The 24,733-nt window shown below is 33.0% G+C and overlaps 2 protein-coding genes across 3 annotated transcripts; both read left to right on the forward strand.

Annotated features, from left to right (window-relative positions):
- The first annotated feature begins 1,948 nt into the window (after positions 1 to 1,948).
- Positions 1,949 to 24,733, forward strand: LOC129947143 (uncharacterized). Of its 2 annotated transcripts, XM_056057586.1 has the most exons (4): positions 1,949 to 2,238; positions 2,345 to 2,503; positions 22,836 to 23,471; positions 23,567 to 24,733. In XM_056057586.1, exons 1-4 carry the CDS (start codon positions 2,087 to 2,089, stop codon positions 24,639 to 24,641), a joined length of 2,022 nt encoding a protein of 673 aa, XP_055913561.1. In that variant the 5' UTR covers positions 1,949 to 2,086; the 3' UTR covers positions 24,642 to 24,733. The 2 variants fall into 2 exon arrangements, with proteins under 2 accessions (XP_055913561.1, XP_055913560.1); XM_056057585.1 differs by lacking the exons at positions 1,949 to 2,238; positions 2,345 to 2,503 and adding an exon at positions 18,060 to 18,604.
- LOC129947144 (myb/SANT-like DNA-binding domain-containing protein 3) lies at positions 5,621 to 10,407 on the forward strand. The gene is made up of 2 exons (XM_056057587.1): positions 5,621 to 6,050; positions 9,612 to 10,407. Exons 1-2 carry the CDS (start codon positions 5,868 to 5,870, stop codon positions 10,398 to 10,400), a joined length of 972 nt encoding a protein of 323 aa, XP_055913562.1. The 5' UTR covers positions 5,621 to 5,867; the 3' UTR covers positions 10,401 to 10,407.

Consider the following 24,733-nt stretch of genomic DNA (forward strand, 5'->3'; position numbering starts at 1 on the left):
CAATTAATTTTCCAAGTAAGATTGTAAATATTTTTTCCATGAAGCAGATGGGTATCTAACCCTTAATTTTAAAAGACGAATATTTTTGTAATTTAAGTTGACTTCAGTTACTGATATAATCCATTAGAACAATACATTTATTGGACTTTTTAGAGTAACACTGAAACAAGGTTTTAGTCCTAGCAGTAAAATTAAATTTTTCCAAATAAGCTTTGAAGGCCTTCATTGAAATCTTACTACAAAATCACTATTACGTCCAGTTTTTGAGATATTAATTTTTAACTGTCTAAAATAGCTAGGGACAGTTGAGGTAGTTGGAGACAGTTTTTGCAATTTCAAAGAGACACAAATTTCAGATTTAAAGAAAAAAATAATACGATCAATTTTTAACTTCAAGAGTATAAATCAAATAATGAGAAGAGTTAATTATCGAATAGCTAAAACACGTTACCTTTGAATATTTAGTGCAATGCTTTGGTGATTTCAATTCCTCCCGAAGCGTTCCCATTTACCCTATTTGCTTTATATAGACTTCGGAATGGGGCAAATGTTAACATTAATGATTCTTCTATAGAATACAACCAGTCTTGTTTATTATAAATAAATGTTTCCATTTACCCCAAATTCATGTTTTTATTTACATCCCACGTTAATTTTACTGGTGTGGGCCTTACCAATAATCAAATAAAGTGACGACTTAAATATTTAAGTGGACTTTAAATAATGAACCATACCAATAATAAAATTTTAGAGTAGAGAAACGCGTGTTTAACTTCGTAATTAAGTGTAAACGTCATTTTTGTGCTGCCATTCTGACAGCTGGTAGCAAAAGAAATTGTTCGTATGTTTCTTTTATCTGTTGCAAATTCATTTTTGGTTGTGACCGTGAGCTCATAAAAATTAACAAAACTAAAAAAGGTAATTAAAATAAACAGATAGATTAATTTATTTTAATTTAAATATATAAGTAATATTTCAATTTATTTCAGAGTAAATTGTTATTCCAATGGCAACAAAGCGAATTCGGTCCGTTAACTGGACACCAGCAATGAAAAAGTTGCTGGTTGAAGCAGTGAAGCTTCATCGTATCGTTGGAACTCATAATTAATTTGTACTTTTAATAATTTTACTTAAAAACTTGTATGCTGACATTTCATAAATAGAACAAAAGCCCGCATTCGGGTATGTAACAAAAGGTATCTAGATTTGTTCGTGTTGTTGTAATTCCTTGTTAAAAAACAGCTGATTCAACAAATACACAAAAGAAATCTGAAATTTTTTTCAGATTCGGATAGGTATCTGTTAGCATCCCAAACGTAGGGAATGTCATTTCGACATCAGCTGTTAGTTTGGCAACAAATGCACATAGTAGATAATGCAATAGAGCAAAGTCTAGTTAAAGACGTGTTTAATTTGGTTATTGGTTAACACACAAATAAACTCGTCTTTAAAGTTTAACGTGGCGTTTATCTAAACGCCTGTTTAGTCAATAATTATTGGAAAGGCCCATTGACTTTGAAACAGAAATTTCAACGTTAAACAGAAAGAAAGGAACCGAAGGCACTGGCTGCACGAAAATTTAAAATGTATGGCTAATATGTTTCTTCAATTTAAATTACTATTTTAACCCCAACCGACCCTGCATAATATCAAAATTCAAAATCTTTACTTAAAATGTACGTACAAAACGTATTTTTCATACCTTCTATTTTACGTACGAAAAGTATTGTTATTGTTGGTACTAAGCAATCTAAAAATCCACGCTCACGCTTTCCTGACAATGACAAAAAGAAACAGCCAAATTACTTTTTCTCATTCTCATATCTCTTTTTAACAACAAACAAGAGTAAGTAAGACAAAAATAGAAGAAATCATCCCTCTATATGCATAGAATATATTTCTCGGATTCAAATATATCGCGCACTCTTTTTGTTGTGTGTTCAGTTCATCAGTTGGTTGTCGTTCACATTACAAATGAAAACAACTCGCCGTGTTCGGGTTTCTATTAATAAAATACCAGAGAAACCTAGAATCGAAATATCTTATTTTTCGCGTTAAATTACTTAAATAAAAACAAAATACATAAATGGCAAAAAGAGAAAAACAACCTAATCCCACCTGTTGCGTCACAAGATGCATAAATAATAAGTTAATTCCGGATAATAAAGAACGTTTCTATAGATTTCCAGTGCAATATAAACAGCGAAGAAAATGGATTGACGCAGTAAGAAAGATAAAGTAAGAAATATTCATAATATATCTACTATAGCTCTTTAACTCTCTTATACAATACAGTAATCTCTCTCTTACTCTACTTAATACTAATACTATTTTTTAATTGCAGTGGTGTCAATAAATATTGGAAATCATGGGAACCAAATTGCTGTACTCTAATTTGTTGTCAACATTTTGTTGGAAGACGCAGATCAGTTAATCCAGAAAAAATACATTATGCTCCAACAATTTTCAAAACAGCTCATCAAATGCAAAAGGATGCCACGAGGTATGTAGGTTTTTGTTTTGTCTGTTAAAAAATCGACTCTATCAAATTTCGCGGAGGTAGCATATTTTTTCTAATCAATCTTAAAAGTGAAGCTGCAAATATTGTCTGTATTTTTTTAAACAAGCAGTGTTTATAAATAATATTATGACATTGGTCTAAATTGTTCAAGTTACCAAACAGACTCACAAAATTATTAACCAAAATTATGACTTTTGTTTTTAAAGTTATGTCATTTTTCTTCAAAAGTGAAGCTTGAAACATTATTTGGAGTTTTCTTTTTAAGGAGTAGATAACTGAGCTGTCAAAAAAAGATCTGTGTTTCTTTCAGACATATCGGAGCAATGGAATTTTGTTTCTTTTGTTCAATAAAAGTAAGTTTGGACTTGAAATCTTAATAAATTGATCAAGCTAAAGTAGTAAGAAGCTGAATGTGTTTGTCTTCATATTTGTTTTGCGTGACAGATGGCAAGTTCAAAAACTATTGACAGTTTAGTTATCAAGTGTGGTGTACTTTACTTTACTTTAGTTGGGGCTACAGGGCATTGTGCTCCTGGGCCTCAAGTAATAACTTTCGCCAAATTATTCGATCTCTAGCTTGCTGCCTCCAGTTTTGAATACTAAGTTGACGTGCGTTGGCCTCAACTTAATCACTCCACCGGAGATAAGGCCTGCCTCTGCTTTTTATTCCCTCAGGCTTGGCGTTGAATACCTTACGGGCTGGAGCTTCGATGTTCGTTCGCTCGACATGCCCTAGCCATCTTAAGCGTTGTACACGCAGGTCTTTGACCAGTGGCAATACGCTGTACAGCTCGTATAACTCCTGATTAAATCTTCTGCACCCTACAGCAAGACTGGGATGGTTAAAGTTTTGTACAGTGTCTCTTTGGCATTCACGATAGGGCCTTGTTCCTCAACTGCTTACATAGGCCAAAGAAACAGCGATTAGCAAGGATAATTCTGCGTTTGATCTCCGCGCTGATGTCATTTGCAGAATTAACAGCAGTGCACAGATAAACCACCTCTAAGTTTTACCTGTCAATTGTCTCATTTTGACCAAGTCACACCGTGAATCGAATCTATTTGATGACAGTAAATACTTTGTTTTGTCCTCTTTAAAGTCAAGACCCATTTTCTTCGCCTCAGACTCGACATTATTGTTATGTTATCTGCATATCCAAGATATTGTGTGGATTTTTGAAAGATGGTGTCTCTTTTATTGACGTTAGTGTTGAACACCACTGTTTCAGGAACAATATTGAAGCAGCTACATGACAGCGCATCGCCTTGTCGAAGTCCTCTGGTGGTTTCGAAGGTTTCGGTCAAGTCTTTTCCAATTTTAACGCAGCAACGAGCATTTCAATTTGGTAGGATACCAAAACTCAACATGGCTCGGTATAGTTCGTTAATGTCTATTCTGTCATAACGTGCTTTAAAATCGGTGAAAAGATGGTGTGATTCGATGTTATGTTCTTGGGTCTTTTCCAGGACTTGGCGTAGAGTGAAAATTTGGTCGATGGTAGATTTTCCAGGCCTGAAGCCACACTGGTAAGGGCCAATCAGTTCGTCAATAATGGGCTTCAGGCGTTCACATAATACGCTGGAAAAGATGTTTAAAAGGCTAATGCCTCTGTAGTTGGCGCAGAGAAGGCGGTCACCTTTTTTATGGATCAGGCAGATGGTGCTTAAGTTCCACTCGTCGGGCATGCTTTCTTCCGACCAAATTTTAGTAACTAGCTGGTGCATGCTCCTTACCAGATCTTCTCCAGCGTACTTAAAAAGCTCCGCCTGCAGACCGTCATTACCGGCCGCTTTGTTCGACTTCAGCCTGGTGATGGCTAGTTTGATCTCAATCTGATCGAGTGGGTGGAACTCTAGATGGTCAACCAAATGGATTTGACGTGGCTGCTTGCTGTCAGAATCGTTGACTTCATCACCATTAAGCATTATCTTTGCAGGCTCCAAGGCGGCTAGTGAATCCCGTTGTTTTCTTCTTGACTCTTCTATAAAAGCTCTTGAAAATTATAAACATGAATTTAAGTTTTTTCTCGAGACTTACAAAATTAAGGCCTCAACAAAAAATGAACATTCCTCAAAATTTCTAAAAAAAATAATATGTAACTTTCCAATATCTCCAAAGAGAAAATCTATGTACATAAAATACTCGTAAATCTTTAAGTATTAAATTTGTATTACCAAACTGACATTTGTCTTTGAACTTCAGGTTACCAAACAGGCATTCAAAAGTACGAAATCTCCAAACAAAAAATGAAATCAACATTAGATAATATCTCCAAGCTAAATCATATAACTTGATATTGTTTCCAAGAAGAAAATCTACATGAAATAAATCTCTAATCAGTCAGTCTTATTGTTAAACTCCAGAAAAAATCTCCAAACGTCTACTGCCACTTTTTCTCTTGTGTCATTTACATGACGTTTTTTTTATCGTGATAACATGATATATCTTCTCTATATTCAGAGAGATTTCGGTTGGGAGCTTTAGGTACAGGGCTTTCAGCTTCTTTCAGCAAAATATTGATGACATAAGATGAATTCTAATGTCAAGTATATTTTAATAATGAAATTAAATTTTTACAGAACAGATGACTGTAAAATAGCAACACAATTCCATTTCGTTTTACTGGTGGTGTTCCAATATTATACTGCTCATTAAAAAATACTGTTAATCCAACACTAAAATCTGTTTCAAGCTCAAAGCTCTAATTTGATGACTCCAATTTACTGATTGCCAATAACGCTCATCAGTAAAACATTTCAGATTTCTCCTGTTTCAAATTTTAATGATGGACTATACTGTTAGCTATTATAACTGGTCCTTAGGGATAATGTCATGGGGAGGGAAAATGTAATCAACCCTTAAAAAATCAACGAGTTATTTATTAAAAGTAACATTATACAAAGCTAACCACTTATAATACTACTTCAATACCAAAGTAAGGGAAGGGATAGTAAAAGGTATTGTTTTTTAAAATCTCTTACTCTCTTTAAAAACATCTTGCTCTCAATTGCATGTGATACATAGGATTTAATAGAAGATGTTATGTGTCTACTGTTTCTCTTTCGTACCTTCACTCATATTGATTCTCCTCCATTTAGTAGTGTTTCTGTTGAGTTAAAACCGCCTTTAAGTATTAGAAACATTTAAATACACTCCATTAAATTTTCATTTAATTTGCTTTTCGTTATGAAGTCGGTCGCAAAAATTGATGAAAACTTTTTATTGAAACAATTTATTTATTGCAAAATCCTTGATGATAAACTTTTAAACTAATTTGTGTATAGTTGTAAAATTGTCCTAAATTTGTGTGTAATTATTTTGTGTGAAATTATTAAAAAGTTTAAAATGTTAAAAAAACGTATGCGTTCATCTAATTTCAACGGGCATGAAGAAGACACCCTTATTAAGTGCATTTTGCGACATGCCTCAGTTATTGAAAATAAAAGAACAGACGCATACACTTTGAGAGAGAAAAAACGCGCCTGGCAAGAAGTCGGACATGAATTTAATTCGTTATGTACAAATGAGGTTGGTATTATGTACTTCTATTGTTATTATTATTAATTTTTTTGAAATTGTTTTCCTTTGGTTTATTTATTTATTTTTGATCTGAAGTTATTGTAAAAATGGGAATTAAAATTTTAAAAATATATGAATTGTATTAAAATTGAGTGATTTTTACACATAAGAAAACAAAGAGATTTGAATGTGTTTTATTAAGCACCATGTTCAATGTACACACATACGTCAAAACAAAAAAGAAAATACACAAAATGTTCGGCTTTTTTGTGGCTAATTGGTTTTGCAGTGTTCACGTTTGATTGTTTTGAGGCTACTTAATTTGACGTTTCATCATTTTATCTCACTCACATTTAATGGTTAAAAAAAAGACAGATAAGTCAGATAGTTAAAAAGGGGATTCAGTAAAATTGAATTGTTTTGAAAAATGAGTGGGGAAGAGATAAAATGATGAAATGTCAAAATGAGTCTTGTCAAAAAAATCTATTGTAAACGTTGTCAAATAGTTAAGGTCAGTTTATATTTCTAAGATCATAAAGATTTCCGTATGCTCAGGATTATGAAAAAAAGTGATCATACAAATTTCTCACTTTTGCCGTGAGAAATCTGAGAACTTGAGAATTTGTATGATTCGAATTCTCTATCTCAAACTTCAAAAAGGATGAGAAGATATGCAAAGCTTATTTGATTGATGTGAGAATTACGGAATTGCGTTTGTATTTTATTCTCCTGGTATATGTCAATCCGTAGAAACTTCTCAAAATTGTTTAAACTATAAACTGGCCAAATGCGACGCCCATAGATTTTAATGATTTATACGGCCAAAAATTATTTTTGGGGTTATTTTAGTTCTAAGTTCAACTAAAATAAAGAAGAGATATGTATATTTCTCAGGTTATAAAGAACAGTAATATTAACAGAGCTATATTCACTAAAAATACAAATTAATGAAAACAGAATTTAAAAGTTTTTAAATATAAAATTACATTAAAAATCGGAATCTTCAGGTTCAGATGTCTCTACTGATTTTGTGTTTGGGTCAGCAGGTAATAAAAGTTTAACCGTTTCAGGTAGAAATGCGTCTTCTTCAATTTTTCTTTCCCTGTATTTTTTACTGGCAGTTCATACGAAAGGTATATAATGCTTTCGAAAATTCAGATCTGGACGTGTGCTACTGACAAGCCAAATTCTAGAATTCCAAAGCTTGGGGGTTTACACTATCGATCGATCATTAAAGGTTTTACAAAAATAGCTCCACAGATGTAGCACTGGGATGTTAACTTTGTGTCTGTGGCTGCGTTGCACACCTTTCCGTCAATCATACTCATTTTGAGTTGGTGCCCGAACGAAAACTCCTCTTCATCCAACGTTTCTTAATGGACTCCTGCACATATTTCTTTAGTTATGTCCGTTGTTTCTTTTACAAATCGGAATTGAATCCGACGGCAAAACCTTGACGAACAAGGAGTTTGATTCTACCAAAAAATTTTACTGCCTTCTTTTTCACAAACAATGCGCAAAGGAACAGATTAATTCATAAAACTGGCTTAGAGAAAACGTAATATGAACTTCTGATATCCGCATCTTCTCTGACAGTCAGGCTGCTATTAAATCTCAAACGGCCCTCGATTGTCGATCGTCTCTTATGGAGATGGCGCTGCAATTTAACATTCACCTATGTTGGGTGCCAGGCCACAGAGACATCACGGGAAATTCTAGGGGCGATGAAGTATGAACTCGCTGAAAATGGAACCGACATGCCTATTTCACCTGAAAGGTATATATATACATACATATGTATACCGATAGCTACATGTAAAGTTATGCTAAAAGAAAGAACTTTTGCGATAGCAAATTCTTGGTTTCTCAATTTACCAACATTCGCAGCCACAAAACTCATATGGCCTTCACTGGACCTAAAGCGCTCTAAAGACTTGTTATCTCAAAACAGACTCCATATTAGCTCCCTAATAGGTGTCCTTATGGGACACTGTCTTATAGGCAGACACGCAATACGACTTGGTGTAGCCTTAAATGACTTCTGCAGGAGCTGTATGGACGAAGAAGAAGGGGAAACAATCTCTCACCCTTTCTGCACTTGCCCTATTCTTTCACTAAGACGCAAACTTCATCTGGGAGACTACTCTTTCGATAATCCCAGTGAACTAGCTAAAAAGGATGATATCAAATATCTTCTTCGCTTTATAAAAAGCTGGTTCGACTAGTAAGAAGTAATTCTTTAGATTCATGTGGTATCACAATGGGCCTTTTCTTTTGGCCTACGTGTTTGGATTCTTAATCCGCAGCCACTTAACCTACTAATCTAGCCTTCGGTGGATAGCACTCTTGTTTTGATTTCAAAACAAGATCATAGCAAGGGAAATGTTTTGGATTTGTTGCCCTTAGAAGCTTCAACAAACATGTTAAGTGCTTGCAGAGGAGTCAATTGAGGTACCTCATCGTTGTTGGTAACTCTACTGTAGGCTTTTCTATATTTACTAGCCCTTGTTGGTGAGATCGTAATATCTTTAAGCATTTTCGAGGTCCTAAGTCCCGTTGTCTGCAACACAGATGTAGCAGCGTGAACAATAACTTCATCACCTACGGAGGCCCTTATTTCTTCCGTTTTTCTTCTTTTCCTACGCTCACTTAGTTCTTCAAAAGTTTTGGATAGTTGACCTCGCATAAGGAGGCTGATTTAATGAGAATCTCGAATGTTCCCTCTAACCATGATTGGTTTATTTTCAGGAAAACATCTTGGTGTTTATTTTGTGATTTTACATAGAAATTCTTTTTTTTTAGTCTTCCTTAGCCTCTTTGTTGTGCCCATAGCGCATAAGGAGAAAATTCTAATAGTCAAGTTTTTCATTTGAAGTTGGTAAATTTTGACTCTTTAGTTGGTCAAATATGTATTGACGAGTCACTACTTTAGTACCCGATGTAGTAGGTAGACCTGAAACGAATAAAAAACAATTTTAATACAAAATATTGACACTCAATATTTCCTATATTTGACAAAGAACCTTTCAAAAGGGCTTAGCTAAAAAAAGCACAATTTTGCGCGGCTATTTCTTATGAAATTAGTTACATATATGAACTATATAGTAGAATGAAAGTTATTACAGGGACGGACTGACAAGTACATTAAAAAGGCACACTTACCATTATAAAGATTTTTAAAAAAGTACTTTTGGCCGTCTGAATCATTAATCATCAAAAGCAGAAACAAAATTGTTTTTGGAGTTTTGCTGTTTTAAATCCAAGCGATATTAAACTTTCTTTCTTTAAAAATTGTTACCTATTATAGAAACTAAAATATTGGTTACGAATGGATTCAAAATTATATTTTGACATTTTTAATATGGCAGAAATGTCAAAACTGACATTTGATTCCCTACTCATCAAATTCTGTGTATTTTTAACACAAAGTTAACAAAAAAGTGATAGTATTAAAATACGAAGACAAAATTCATAAAAATCCCTCTAAAATTTTAGATCAAAAATATTTTTAACCAATGGAAAACGCCTCAAAGATATCATTATTTATAATATTGCACGATTTAATTACAGTCTCGTAATGTCCAAGCTCTAAAGGATAAATACACAAATTTGAAAACATTACTGCGTAAACAACTTGCGACTGACAGAACATACCGCAATTCCACAGGCAATATCAGAGATGTACCAGAATGGCGTCCAAGAAGCGCAGTAATGGCTCAATTGGCCACTTTTTTATCATCTCCAAAACCTGATGCATCGCCACCTATTGGCAATGATTATGATCATTTTGAATGCAATGATTCACATGATGCCATATTGCCATCTGTTGAATCCGCTTATACAATTGAGTCCGATGATGGAGAAAAACCTCTCGATTCCATTAATCTCCAAACTGTTGAGATCCTACCCAACAACAACAACGATGACGACGACGACGAAGACGATGATGATGGTGACAATAAAGAAGCTATTTTCCCTTTAAAAATAACACAAACTTCATCAATCAAATCTTTTCCAAAATATTCACCAACAAGGATACGTAAACCAAATAGATTAAAACAACGGCGTGTTATGTCAAATGTATCGTCATCTTCACAGAACAATAAAGTGGAAAATTCATTACAAAGTTTGAAAAAGCAAATGTTGCAAAGGACATTGGAAATGCGTGAAATCGAACATCAACAGCGTTTGGATCGACAGCAGAGAGAACACGAAGCACGGATGACTTTGTTAGAAGTCCAAAGAATGGATATTGAAACTAGAATTCAGTTGCGGCAGTTGAAAATTGCTAAATTTGCTAACAAAAATAATACAAATAATAATAATAATAATATTAAAACTGAAATTGATTATGAATAAATATTATTCCCAGTATACATTCAAATTCAAATATGTTTTGTTTTTTTAGATTAATTTTTCGAAATGAAATAATCGCTTACGTACGATCGATCAACTTGTCCAGAAAACATTTGAGTTTTCTTAAATTTTAGTTACATACACAGGGGCCTGATTATGAGGCGCGGATCGTTTTCAATTGGACCTTTCGAATTCGACTCGCGTCGTATTTCCTTATTAACGAATTCGCGGCGAAGTGAAGATAGTTCTTAATTTATTCCAGGGATTTGACACTTTTGGTTTGACTTTTTCTTCCTATATTCCAGTGCTTTGACAGCTTTCCACAAATTTTGTTTTGATTGAGTTTGTGAGATTGGAGGTGATTTATTCAAAATTTTATATTTTACTGTAGATAAATTATAAAAAAAATTAAAATAAAGCTATCACACATTTTTATATAATCACAATCAAGAAAGAATCTACGAAATCGAACAGTGAATAATAATAAACACCCTTTCGTCTGTGAATCCGCCAAAAAAAGCTGTCGGATTTCAACTCGCTAACAAAACATTATGACATTTCAAATTCGCCTTTCGCTTTTGCCTTCTTCGTTTTAAATTTGACCAATTAACGAATTCGAAGGCGAATTTGAAATGTCATAATGTTTGTCGGCAAGTTGAAATCCGATAGCTTTTCTTTGGCGGATTCACAGGCGAAAGAGTGTTCATTATTATTCACTGTTCGATTTCCTGGATTCTTTCTTGATTGTAATTACGAGTATATACAAATGTGAGTTAGCTTTATTTAAATTTTTTTATAATTTATCCAAATTCCAAAATAAAATATGTAATAAACTGGAATATAGGAAGAAAAAGTCAAACCAAAAATGTCAAATCACTGGAATATTGGAAGAACTATTTTCGCTTCGCCGCGAATTCGTCAGTAAGGAAATACGACTCGAGTCGAATTTAAAACGATCCACCGCGAACCTCATAATCAGGCCCCTGAGTATCCTTCATTATTATCCAAACGGAGTCCTAGCGGCATTGACTCTATTAACTTTTGGCATGTTTGCTGGGGTATAGAATACCATTCTCTTTTAACCGCTTCCCACAATTGGTTTCCGTTAGTGAAATATAGACCCTCGAACTTAAGCTAAAGCTCATTCCAAAAGTTCCTAATAAGATTGAGATCAGGGGATTGACTTGGTCATGGAATAACGGATACTTGTTTCTCTCGAAACCACTCTTTTACACGACCTGCGGTATGTTAAGGATTGTTATCTTGCTGAAAGTGCCATCGCAGGGGCAAGTAAAACAGTAACTTCCAAAATATCCCTGTATCAGAATAAAGGACCTATTCAATTTACTTTTGTTTCATCACTCCACGGGATATTTTCCCATTTTTGTACGCCCTCTGGTTCGTTACAATTAGCATGGTTTAAGGCGAATTCTTTTCTGTACCTTATATTGCTAGCCCTAAGGAATGGAACTTTTCCGTCGATTCTTCCTGGGAGATACAAATTCTAAAGCCCAATTTGAGAATCTATAGTCCTTGACGAAATAAAAGGATTAGATTTAGCTAGAAATAGTATGAGGCGGTCAGTGGTAGCTGATGTTTTTTTCGGCCGGAATAAGTCGAAGAAATAATTTCCTTTCTTCTGGCGAGCATTGTACTTTACGACCCATATTCAAATACTAATGAATAAAAAACTATTGTTTGAAGCTAATAAAATGATTATAAACAACCCACCTCAAGAGTTTATACCATAAAATAAAGAAATATGTATTTGGAGAACACCTATTTTTATGGTCAACGCAAATTATGTATGTATCTTCTTATAGCATTATATTACTTAAATGCAAAAAGTTTGGAATCCTAAAAGAGAGAATAACAGTTCTTTCTTATAAAATGTTGTTAATATTGCTTGCAGTCAAAACAACCGCTAATCAGCAACAAGTCAACAGTGGATATCAAAAATTTTCTCACACCTATTTTTTTGACCAGCTGTGTAAATCAAATTCAAATCAGAGCAAAGTTTCAGACCGTGGATGAACTGTCAAAAAACATAAGAAGTAAAATTAAAAAAATTAAAACTTTCTTAGTTAAAAATGCAAAGTTGACTTTGATCAATGGTGACACCGGTCTCACGGACCGGTGTTTTCAACTGAAGATTTTTCGAAATGTGTTACTAATATTTAGTGTTTTTTTTTTTAAATATATGCTCCTTGACAGTAAAACAATGATTCATTTTTTTTTGAAAAAAGTTAAAAATAGTGGAGTTATTGCGAATCAAATTGTTCACATCTTCAAAAATTAAAAACTCGAATAATCTCGGCACATAGTTTCAAATTAGTTTCGGTGAAATTAATAAGCTTGGTAGGTAGAGCCACTTTTAGATATATTTAAATTATTTTTGTATAATAAAACTGACAATTAGATGTTTCCAAAATTTTAATACAATGTTAAAAACAATATTTTTGAAAGATAAAATTAGTTTGGAGGCAATATCTTCAGTTGTTCAGATATTTGAGTCGTAAATCAGTATTTACCAACTCACTCCGATTTTTTCTGAAACTTTTACCAGATTCTACAATAAAAATGATCGAATTCGAAAAAACGCAACTCTGTGACTCGATAGCAAATTCTAATAAACGAAAATCGAAAAGCTCTAGTAATGCCAACTATTTTTGTTGTGGTACTACTTAATTCTTATTTAAATGTCAAAGTCATCCGAATTCGTGAATAATCATTCTATATCAAATGTGTTTGCGAGCGGTCGAAACAAGAAGTTTTCTTTCGATATGTAAGTAAATGGAAATTATATATTGTTTATATTTAGTTGAATTATTGAATAAAAATATTTATATATGTACATATGTTTCCTGTTTCAAAAAACCTCAAACACGAATGCCGCACAAGTCGAAATGCTCGTCCTCTATATGACGAAACATCCAGATTTGCCAAAAGGCTATCTCAAAACACCTGAAGCAAGACAAAAGTCCAACCATATATATTAACAGTTCTCTTTTGGTAGAAGAAAATATCGAAAACCCTTTAAATTTGAATAATGAAGTTACCAGAGATCTCATTATTGAAAATGAAGTAAGAGGTATAGAAAATCTGAGTGGTGAAGAAGAAAATATTCCACCCCCGCGAATAACAAAAAAAAACGGCAGATTACACTATAAGAAAAACAAGTCAATGATCAAACATCCTGCCAGATCAATTCCTTGGAAGTGATGAAGGAAGTGAATCAAAATCTGAAAGGAATTTTAAAATATAAAAGAAGAGACTCTGAATTAAAGGAAAAAATATACAAACTTAAAAAAGAAAAACTCGAACTTAAAAAAGAAAAGTTTGAATTCAAAAAGAAAAGTTTTATTGAAAAAAAATATTGATTGTGTTTGAAGTTTCATTCTTTATGTACATAATTTTTTTAAGTTTAGAAATTGAATTCATTTTTACTTTTATAATGTGATTGTTTTAGTTTTTTGAAGTACGTACATTAAACATTTAAATATGTACTATAATGTGTGCTAAAAAAATACTGAATTTTTTTTTTGTTTCGTTCTTTTTTTAATTTTTTAGTATTAAGAGTTGCTTTTCAAAAATAAAAACTTTATGAATTTGTTAAATAACCTTTAATTTTATTTCTTATTCTTTTAGCCAAATTAGAATGTTCCACGGTTTCTAAAGGCTGTTCTTCCAAAGAGAAATGGTTCTCGTCTTCTTCCAAAAATACTTGTATTGAATTTGTGAGTTCAACTCTGAACTTCAAACAGAGATTGTGGAGAGCGAAACACACGTTCATAATTTGAGTAACCTTCTCGGGTGGATAATGAAGTTCCCTGGCTACCAGACAGAAGACATAGAAACCTTGCCTTTAGGATACCAAAACGCGCTCAATTATTGACCTTGAAACTTTAAATTTTTCGTTGAATTTCGATTCCATAAATCCTTCAGCTGCCGTCCTGTACTGTGTCATAATCCAAGGCTCTAACGGATATCCTGAGTCTCCTTAAACAATTTTATTTTATAATGTATGTATGCATAAAGTATAGGTGTATGAATAATGATAAATTGAACACACCACCATCACATTAATACTATGCTTAAGCTTTCTGTTGAAACAAAGTTGTTCTCTGGTAGCAGGCTGAATCAGTTGAATGTGTGTTCCATCGGCAACACCAATCACACCAGGAATTCCAGATTTTTCCCAAAAATGACCCTTTAACTTTCTTTTTTCTTCATCTGACATTTTGAAGGTGATAAGTTGAGGTCAAATTCCTTTTTCTACTGATGTTAAAACCTCTTTTATAATTTTGGATAAAGTTTGTTGAGCAAGCCCAGCATGCATGTCTCCACCGATCTGGTTTTGGTAACAACCTGTTGCCAAAATTTTCAATACGTGCGTTTTGTTCGCATTTCATATATAGTAAAGTGAGAAATTCCCAACAAAACGATCCGCAGTGGCCAGATTTTTGTATTTAAAAATTGGTACAACTGAAAGAAGATCTGTCAAAATAATAATAAAAAACTTCAAAAAGAAGGTTTGTTCGTAGACTACTACAATAACATGTGGTGTTGAAGCGAGCTTGAAGCTCGCCTCAATTCTTTGTATACCTGAAACGAGTTGAGATTTATCTATTCTAAACTGAGATAAACCTTTTTTGGAAACATAAATATATTTTCTATTGTTTTTTCTTGCAAAATAAGCCCAGTGAGTCCATTTGCACTAACAAATCTAAATAATATCAACAGTAATAGATTCTTTTTTTCCGCAAAGGAAACCACACATGATTCCAAATGCAGAACTACTCAAGGAACACAGCCATCGAGATACAAATGCAATATCAATCGTACCAACATTTGAGAACGAAATCACATAAGATCCATTCGAGGCTCGTATAAATGTCAAAAACCTATCCATAGTGAGATTCTACTCTAACTTTTATCCGTGTTATTCTCACTATGGATATTGTTTTTGTTATTCGTGTAAAATCCTACTTTACTATGGATAGATTTCCCAACAAAACACGGGTAATGTAGCTGATAGCTTTATTATGTTGGGAACAGAATTTTGCCTTCTCCGAATATTTATGTAGGTCTGTTGTTATATTGTTAAATAAATACATAAAGGCTTCTTTTGAAAGGCGGTAGTTTTAAACAAAGCTGAAATAAAGTAATTTTTTTGATTAAAAATGCGACGAAAGGTTTCCCTTATTGAGTAGTTATACATCATTTTTATTTGTAATTATTTTCCGAAAATATTGGTCGCCAAATAAACATTTGTTTGTTTTTGTTTTTAACTTAACTAATGTCAAACATAATGCGAGACGCGTTCGAAATACGCAAATTTTTAAGCTAAAGGGTTAGCATTACCAGCATTCGAGTCTACTTTCATAGATAGTTACATTTCAAAGTAGAATCGAAAATAACTTTCGCATAATATCAATATCAAGTCACTAGAGTTATTGGTCCGTGAGACATTTGGTGTCAACCATAAAAAACCTTCCACTCAAATTTTCTTGAAAGCCGTCTGCATTTTTTGATGTTATTATATGTAACACAGCATTTACTTCAATTCGATATCTTTGAGAGTTCTTGAGATATGGCCGACGAAAAAAGGGATAAGGTATCACGAATAAACGGACGTACGAACTTACGTACACACGCACACATAGATATTTCTTTAAAAATCTTTCATTTAGATTCTAAAGACCTTGAAACTTAGCGAAATACAATAACAAAGGAAGTTTATACTAATATCTTGTTCAAGTTTTACAGAATTAGTCGTCACATCGGTTGAAAGTTAATCCTGTGAATGTGTTTTAAAGCAATTGCCTTGTGGATTAACTAACTAAGAAGTCTGTTTACAGCTTTCTCCAAAGGATACAAAGACGCCTGGCAATATGGTTCCCCACCAGTAGCTGTGGAATTTTTTTTTATTTTGAGCAATTTTTGGTTTGAGTTTTACATTGTAGTCCTTCGTTAGCCATATCGGGCTTCGTTTCCATCAATTATACCATCCTAGCAAATTAATTTGCATTTTTCCTTGAAAATACATATAATTTTTGTATTTTCTTTTTTGTTATAATAATAGAAAAAATAATTTGCGAATATCTTTTTCTTTTTTCACTCATTTTAACAAACAAATGGAAAACTTTAAACTCGGTAGGGTTATCACTGAATACTTTCATTCGATAGAATTTGACGTTCGGAGCCGTTAAATTAGCGAAACTTCGCTAATGATAATTTAGCGATAACAAAGTTCGATAATTTTTTGACAGTTGAAGCGAGTTTTTAAGCTCGCTTCGCTAATCATAGAGTGCTCAATGCTCATAGTCCAGATAATAAAGGTTTTCACCTCAAAAACAATCCAACAGTTTCTAAACTTGGCACAATAAGGGATATCTGGTGATGACACAAAAAAAGTCCCCAAGAATCCGACGTGAGCTCTAGCGGCAGTTAAGAGAAACACGGAGTTTGTTTGAAGTTTGAACAAAATTGGACAATTTTGGTTCTTAAAAAATACGGTTTAAGAACTTATAACAGGGATAATTATCCTGGTTTTATTGTATCTCCAATACGTTATTTAAAGCAAAACATGGAAATTAAATGATTATTATTCCAGAAGTCCTTATTATTCGAATGTTTTTAATTTACTACAAAGAATTACTTTGTAAAATTTAAAGTTAGTTAAAGTTAAAGTTAGTTATAGGTTTGAAAATATTTTATGTGTGGGTAGAAAACTAATCAGTTTTAATCAAGGCCTTCAGGCCTTCCATACTAAAACTTTATTTTTTATTTTCAAACTTAAAAAGGTCTACCTGATGAAATTTAGGAGTCGATCACTTAATTTTTTAATCTTCCTCCGAAATTCCGTTTTTTGAGTTTTTGTTAAAAGATGTATTGTTTTGTGTAATCTCATTATATGGAATATCAAAATTTAAAAACTATTGTTTTATTTGGCATTGGCCATCCAAAACAGACTATTTATTTAATTGAAAGTGTGAACCTTGTGTAGTCGACCCCTAAGCTCTAGTAGTTGGCCAATTGAGTTTTCAGTAGTTGGCCCATATGTTTGTTAAGTTTTACATTTTGACGAACGTAAACAATTAAATACAAATTATATCTAAGCAACTTAGCAACTATTTTTATAAAACTTCCAGCGCCATCTATAGATTATATACAAGGATGACAGTCCAAAAGTAGTGGAGCTATAAGTAGCCCAAATCTTATTTTTGAGGATATGACATTTTTCTCTTATGAACTAATTTCAAACAAGTCTGTAATAAATGTTAATTAATCACAAAAAGTTTTTCCAGTTACAGTTAAAAACGTTAACTGTGTTAATATTGATAACTCACCTATTTTGATGAACGAAAACTACGTAGGATTTTTTCCATTGTTATTGTTTAAAAAAAAAATTAAATTCTAATTGAATCAACTAATTTCTCCTTTTCAATGTGCTATTATATCATGGGCTACAAATATTTTTTAATTAGCATATTGAGCTAGTAGAGGCTATGGCAACCCTTTTAATACCACTAATATTCCACAACACAGTTTTTGTTTTTGTGCATATAGGTACCTTTAAATTCAGAAACTTCCATATTACTATTATTTAGTATTTCTCTTACTTGTTGTTAAACGTATATTGCTCTCTATCTCTTTAACGAACTTATGACGTCAATTGTATGGGGAAAAGAAATGAAATGTAGATAATTTTTGTCAGTCTATTTCTGTTGTTATCCTACTCGACTCGTGTCGTACACGTAACGTACTGTGTTTGTTTTCTTTTTACTTTTCAGTTTTTGTTTTATCTATTTAACTAAATTCAACAAGAGACACACAAATAATAAAACAAAAACAATGACGTATTGTGCAGTAGTTGGTTGCAACAACAGCAATGATAAAAGACGAATTAAAAATCCCGTGAATAATGTTGAACCTAGTTTCTGTCGATTCCCGGACGATGAACAGTTACGAAGAGTATGGTTATACAGATGCGGTCGTCCAACTGATTGCACAGCAAAACGTTTGTTTGTTTGCCTAAAACATTTCAAAAGTTCAGACTATGTGCGAAATTTGAGACATGAACTTTTAAATTATCATCCAAAAAATTGCAGGAAGATTAAAATGTATGCGGTACCGTGTTTGTTTTTGCCACCTTCTGTAATTGTTCCAGATTCCGAATTAAATGAAACACCCACGAAAGTAATGTAAGAATTTATTTATTTTTTTAATCTTTTTAAGACTTTTTTTTAGTTTTGTTTCATAGATAGTCGAGAAGAATGAAAGAGAAAGGTGACTCATATGATTAAATTTAAGTTTGTTTTTTACTCTTTGGACTTGTCGACAACTCTTTTTTTATTCTCATTTTGCGTTTATGTGAGTGCGAAAGTGAAACCAGATTTTTTATTTCTTGTTTTCTCCTTTGCACTCGTTCAATTTTGAAAAGAGCTAGAAACACAGTCATTGTGGTTTGTGTGTTAGTTAGATTTAAGATGTTGTTGCATGTGTATATGGAGTAATGATTTGTATAGTGATGAAACTTTAAGACAGGGTTGCCAATTAGCTTAAATTTTAAAATATTTGTAGCCCGAATCGGATTAAAAAAGTAGCCTATTTAAAATAAACAAAGTTTTTTTTACGAGTACTGCCTTTTGCGAAGAATTGACAAATACTCCAAGAATAATTCTGGCCCAACTTTCCATTGCCGCAGCACAAAATTCGATTAGCAGATTTTTTCATTTGATAGATAAGTAATAACTAAATAAATAATAACTATAGCAATTTTATTTCTATTTTAAATTAATTTTCAAAGTTCACTTTTTCACATACAAGACACTTAAATATGGTTGATTTTGACATTTCTTCCATTTTTTTTCTTCAGAGTTGCCATACTTGTTTTTTTTTCTTGGTAATTTCTTTTATTTTAGTGCTCAAATGAAAACGTACTTTGATACTCGCACTCATCCAAAATCCTATAGTGACCCCAAGCAGGGGGGTTGCAGGGGGGGCAGCATGCACCCCCTTACATACCTAGCTGTTAGTACGCCGTGCTATCAATTAAAAAAAAACTCATTTTAGGCTTAAAAAATACAATACAAAAAAAGTAGGGTTAAGTCCGAAAAAGAAAATATTTTTCTTTGTATGACTTAAAGTTGTTTCCTAGCCTTAATATTTAAAACATGTTCTATTGAGACCCCTACCTTACTGTAAAAAAAAATCAGAAGGAAATTCGTACTGCGGTAATGAAAAGTCGCCCCAATACTTCTTGTCATGAAAAGTGCTTTCTCAAATTTTGCGTAGGGATTCGGCATATACGAGTACATATACAGTAAGGTTCAAAACTGTCCCAATTGTGAAAGAAATTCAACTTTCAATAAAAATATAAACCAAAAATTGCTCTTTAATAATTTTATTTTATTTTTTATATATTAGATACAAAATTAAACACAATAAGGAAAAAAAAATAGTTACACTTTCGTTGCGTATTTTAAATCAAGAAATTATATTGGACCACTTTTGCACCGATTTAGAAAAAAATAAATTTAAGACCCCTTAATATTTTGTCCATAAACCTTTTGCCTTTTTTACTGCTGCCAATCGCCTTGGCATACTTTTAACGAGTTTTTCGCAATATTCAGCAGAAATATTATCCCATTGATCTTGAATCCGTTCCCACAGTACTTTGATTGAAGATGGTGGTGATTCATAATTGTTTAACAAAGACTTTTTTAAGTGTGACCACAAATTTTCTATCGGATTTAAGTCTGGGCTTTGTGCCGGCCATTCCAGTACCTGAAAGTCTTGATTTTCATTTTTTCATCTGTACAGTATCTGTTAATTTTTGTTTCGTCTGACCATATGACACGACTCCAATCATCATCTGTCCAGGACGCATACCTTTTTACGAACTCAAGTCGAGCTTTTATATTTTTTTTGAAAGCAAAGGTTTCTTTTTTTTCTCTAAGGCTCTGAAGCCGACCGAATGTAGGGCTCGTTGCACTGTCCACTTGCTTACTTTTTTGCCAGTATCTCTGCAAACTAGGGCTGCTGCTTTTGAAGCCGAAGATGCTTCTCCTGTAGCAAGATATCTGACAACATGTCGAGTATCGGTAGCGTTTAGTACTCTTGGTCTTCCTCCAACATTCTTTTTCAGTTCTCCTTTAAACTTTTTTCTTATTCTCTGCACAGCGCTTTTGCTTACTTTTAACGTTTGCCCAATTTTTCTAACGGAATCTCCTTCCTTTAACTTATTCAATATGCTTTCATTTAAAGATTTTGTAAATAGTTTCATTTTCTCAGTTAGTCACAATGATTTAAATTTTATTGAATAAAACAACTGATAACTGAATTTTAGACCACACTTATAAAATAAAAACTAAATTTTATAGAGAAACAACCAGTTTTGGCCAAGTACTAAACTGAAATGGCGTTCAAAGCATGATCGTTGCATAACTGTCCCAATGTAATGCTGTCTTTTTTTTCACGGATTTCAAAGATAACGGTTATTTTTCTGATTTTTGTTATTGTACCATTCATGACGTAAGTAATTACAAAAATTGAATTCCTTAATACACAAAAACAAAAATAATGGCACGTATGGAAATAAAAAACCGTTGACTTGGGACAATTTTGCACCTTACTGTATATACATAGGAATGGTTGAAAGTTGTAGTTCACTAGTAGACTAGTTCTTTACACCGCATAATTGTATGGACCGATGCTTTATATTTATATTTGTGTATATAATTTAAAAATAAATAAATTAGGTGGTGCGAAAGTCCGCTGAGAACCAGGGCCTAGTGTCTTACGACTCCTCTCAACCATTCTTGTGTGCAAGTAATGTTATAAATTATTTGTTGAAAAAATATGTTTCAAGATACTTCATTTCACCTAAAATTTGTGTCTATTTTTTACATGCGACATATAGGAACTAATGGCAAGTTTAGCATTCGTAAAAAATTTCGAACTCGAGATTTTAATCAAACATGATATTACGATGGTAGAGAAGTAGAAACAAGTTGGTCCCGCAATTCCGTCCGGTCTGTTTTTACTGTCCGTCCAAGCTCCTACAGCCTAAACCATTGGGTCGATTGAGTTCAAACTTAGAAGTTAAAGTATTGAGCAGATTGGCGTTAGGAGTTTTTTTTAGTTTTTTTTTTTTAAGATTAAAACTAACAGTGGCACCCATCAAATTTGTTTGGTCAAAAAACGATTATTGGAATTTTTTTTAAAACAAACCGATAGATTTTCTTTTAATTTTTTTTTAATAAGAAATCAAGGGTTTTTTTCAGCGATTTCTTGTACCTGTTCGAATGCTTGTTTTTTTTAACTTTAACGAACAAATTAAACTGAACGTAATAACTCTATGTTGAAGCTGAAAACTTGTAAGAAAGAATGAATGTGATTGGATTGTAGTCAGCACCTTCTACCACCAATATATTCCTTCGTTATCATCAAAAACATCTTTTTATTTATCTATCTGCATAAAGCTGAAAACGCCAATGAACTATTCTTTATCCATTTATTTATTCTTTGCAAACTGCAGTCGACGAGAGAGATTGCACTAAGAGACATGTGGTTTTTTTTCTCTCAATTCGTCCAAACAAATTTTTTTCACTTAAACGATTTTTAACTGTACTTAAAGACACTTTAATACGATGATCTTGTTCAATTGTATTTTTTATTTTTGGAGCCGTCATGAATGGATCAGCTTTGCTCAGGCGGGCGACGATGGCAATATCAGTTCGAGGGGTGGTTTTTCTTGTCCGATTCTTGCGAATTTTATTTTGAACACTCCCTTCTTCTCGGCAATGGTTAAGAGCATTAATTACCTTCTTCCTTAAACATTCTAATTTCCGCGCTACCTCCAAGTTTGTGTGTCCTTCTTTCTTAAAATCAAGAACTAGTAGCCTGAAGGCTTCTGTTGAGTGTTTGACACGTCCCAAATACTATAATTTATTAATTCAAATTGAAGAATCTACCAAAAAATTTATAAAAAACTCTGAACTTTATCACTTACCTTTTAAAAAGTAAGAATATGTATGAAAACTTTACTTAATTTGCAACGAAAACCATGTGTGCTATTTAAATTGACTTAGCACCTTGGTACCATTTGACTTCCATTTGGCTTACGGTATTGAGAGCTGCCCTTTCTGTTAGAGCCCTAGAGAGAATTTTTAACACAACTGTGCTATTTATTTTGTCGCCACTGTATGTTAAACGTAATCCCAATTTGGAATTTACGAATAGTTAATATCAATTTATTTTTCAAAAGGTAATATCGAAGCAACTTTTAAATAATGATAGGTAATTGCTTTTGAATGATACAGAATCTTCAAACCATCGTCGATTTTTTAATGTATTAAACATTGTAATTTAAAAGCCAATTTGAATAAATTTTTAACAATTTACAACTTAACTTCTCTGACATTTTTTCAGACCAAGTAAAAAATCTTTTGAACCGAATCCAAAAATAAAAAGCAAAACAGACAAAATTGTAGTGTCAACGGCCACTCAAATTATAGCCTCATCCTTAACCTCAACCATAGCCTCAAACTCTACTCCAACTCTAACTCTTAACTCAACTCGAACACCTGTAACGAAAAAGTATTATGCCACATGGGAGAATAAGCCTACCGATGCAGATCGACTGCAATGTGAGTTCATCGATTATGTGGTTATCTCATATTTGAATCGATGCCGATCCCGAGCTGGTAATCCTAATGTTGGCATGCCTGAGTATATTTTAAAAGGAAAAGCTCTGGAAGCAGAGGTTTTATTGGGTGCACGTCTGACAGATCCATTTCATTGGGTTGAAAATTTTAAGCGAAAACTTGCTGAACATGATGCAAAAGGAATAGTCTTATCACCATTGCCTCAATCACTTAACGTGGCCGATATAATAAGTGATGAGTGGCCAAAATTTGCCAAAGAAAAAGGTTTGGATATAGGCGAGGACTCAGAAGAAACTATCAGTGCACATGAGGAAATTTTAAAACCTGTGGTACCTATAAATAATGAGGTTGCTTCACAAAGCAAAAATCAACAAGCAACACATTCTTCAAATTTACCAAGGTATGTTTTGGAACTTATTTTTTAAATTCAAAACAATGATTGGGTTAAATACTTTTTTCTAAGCCAAATATATTTTCTTTTAATTTGTCTTACAGAGCCATAATGCGGCCGAAGCGGGTAATGGAAGAAACTCTCGAAGATCAAAATCAAGTAAAAAACGAAAAGCACGAAGAATTTCTAAGACATGTGTTGATGTCATTTATTAGACGTTTTACTGCAACATGGCCTCATGCTGAAGTTCCCGATATGGTATTGAGTGCAAAGTATAGAGAAGCAGCCATAATTTTGCAAACGAATATCAAAAACAAAAGCGTATGGCTTGCGCAATTAAAAAATACGAGAAGGCACATTCCCGATCAATTCCCTTACACCGTACCCAATCAATCTTTGGACATGGCCGACATTATCGAAGTAGAGCGGTGTAAATTTGATTTTGAAAAACTTATGGCCAACGAAGAAACAAAATTAACTCCAGAAGAAATTGAAATCATCACCAGCGATGACACAGGATTAACTGCGCAAGAAATTCAAATCAACACCAGCGAAGAGACAAGATTAATTGCTGAAGAAATTGAAATCATCACCAGCGAAGAACCAAGATTAACTGCTGAAGAAATTGAAATCATCACCAGCGAAGAGACAAGATTAATTGCTGAAGAAATTGAAATCATCACCAGCGAAGAACCAAGATTAACTGCTGAAGAAATTGAAATTATCACCAGCGGAGACACAACATTAACTGCGTATGAAGATGAAATCATCACCGGACCAAATCAGTCTTTGAACGCGATTATTGAGGATAGTATCAATGAAGAAGATGAAGAAGAAGATAATATAACATTAATTTTAGTAGAAGATAGTGAGCCGGAAGAAGTTGAAGATACTATAACATCAGTTTTATCAAAAGGAAGTCATTCAGAAAAAATTGTAAATAGGAAAACATCAGCTTTAGTAAAAGAAAGTGAGCCGGAGGAAGTCCATGTTATTACCAGCGAAGCATTAAGTATTGTGGATGAAACAGAGGAAACCTCTGATTTAATAGAAACCTATGAAGAGGCACTAGACTGTTTGAGTTTGTTAAATAACTATGCGTTGGAGTTGGGCGATTTCAATGCTTTGACACTTATAAGACAAGTAGACTCATACTTGAGAAGTGATGATTGTAAATAAAAGATGTTAAATTAATCATAAGAAAACTCATATCTTTAAGAAAACATATTTGTATATTTTTTAATTAATAAAATTAAGAAATTGTTACTTTA

Source organism: Eupeodes corollae, chromosome 2 (genome assembly GCF_945859685.1).
Source record: "Eupeodes corollae chromosome 2, idEupCoro1.1, whole genome shotgun sequence".
Lineage (NCBI taxonomy): Eukaryota > Metazoa > Arthropoda > Insecta > Diptera > Syrphidae > Eupeodes > Eupeodes corollae.

Excerpts from the sequence above, each read along its gene's own strand:
- LOC129947144 (XM_056057587.1), top strand. The coding sequence starts at position 5,868 with ATGTTAAAAAAACGTATGCGTTCATCTAATTTCAACGGGCATGAAGAA. Across the intron at positions 6,051-9,611 it reads ATTCGTTATGTACAAATGAG|TCTCGTAATGTCCAAGCTCT; the intron begins GTTGGTATTATG and ends ATTTAATTACAG.
- LOC129947143 (XM_056057585.1), top strand. The coding sequence starts at position 18,255 with ATGACGTATTGTGCAGTAGTTGGTTGCAACAACAGCAATGATAAAAGA. Across the intron at positions 18,605-22,835 it reads GAAACACCCACGAAAGTAAT|ACCAAGTAAAAAATCTTTTG; the intron begins GTAAGAATTTAT and ends ACATTTTTTCAG. Across the intron at positions 23,472-23,566 it reads CATTCTTCAAATTTACCAAG|AGCCATAATGCGGCCGAAGC; the intron begins GTATGTTTTGGA and ends TTTGTCTTACAG.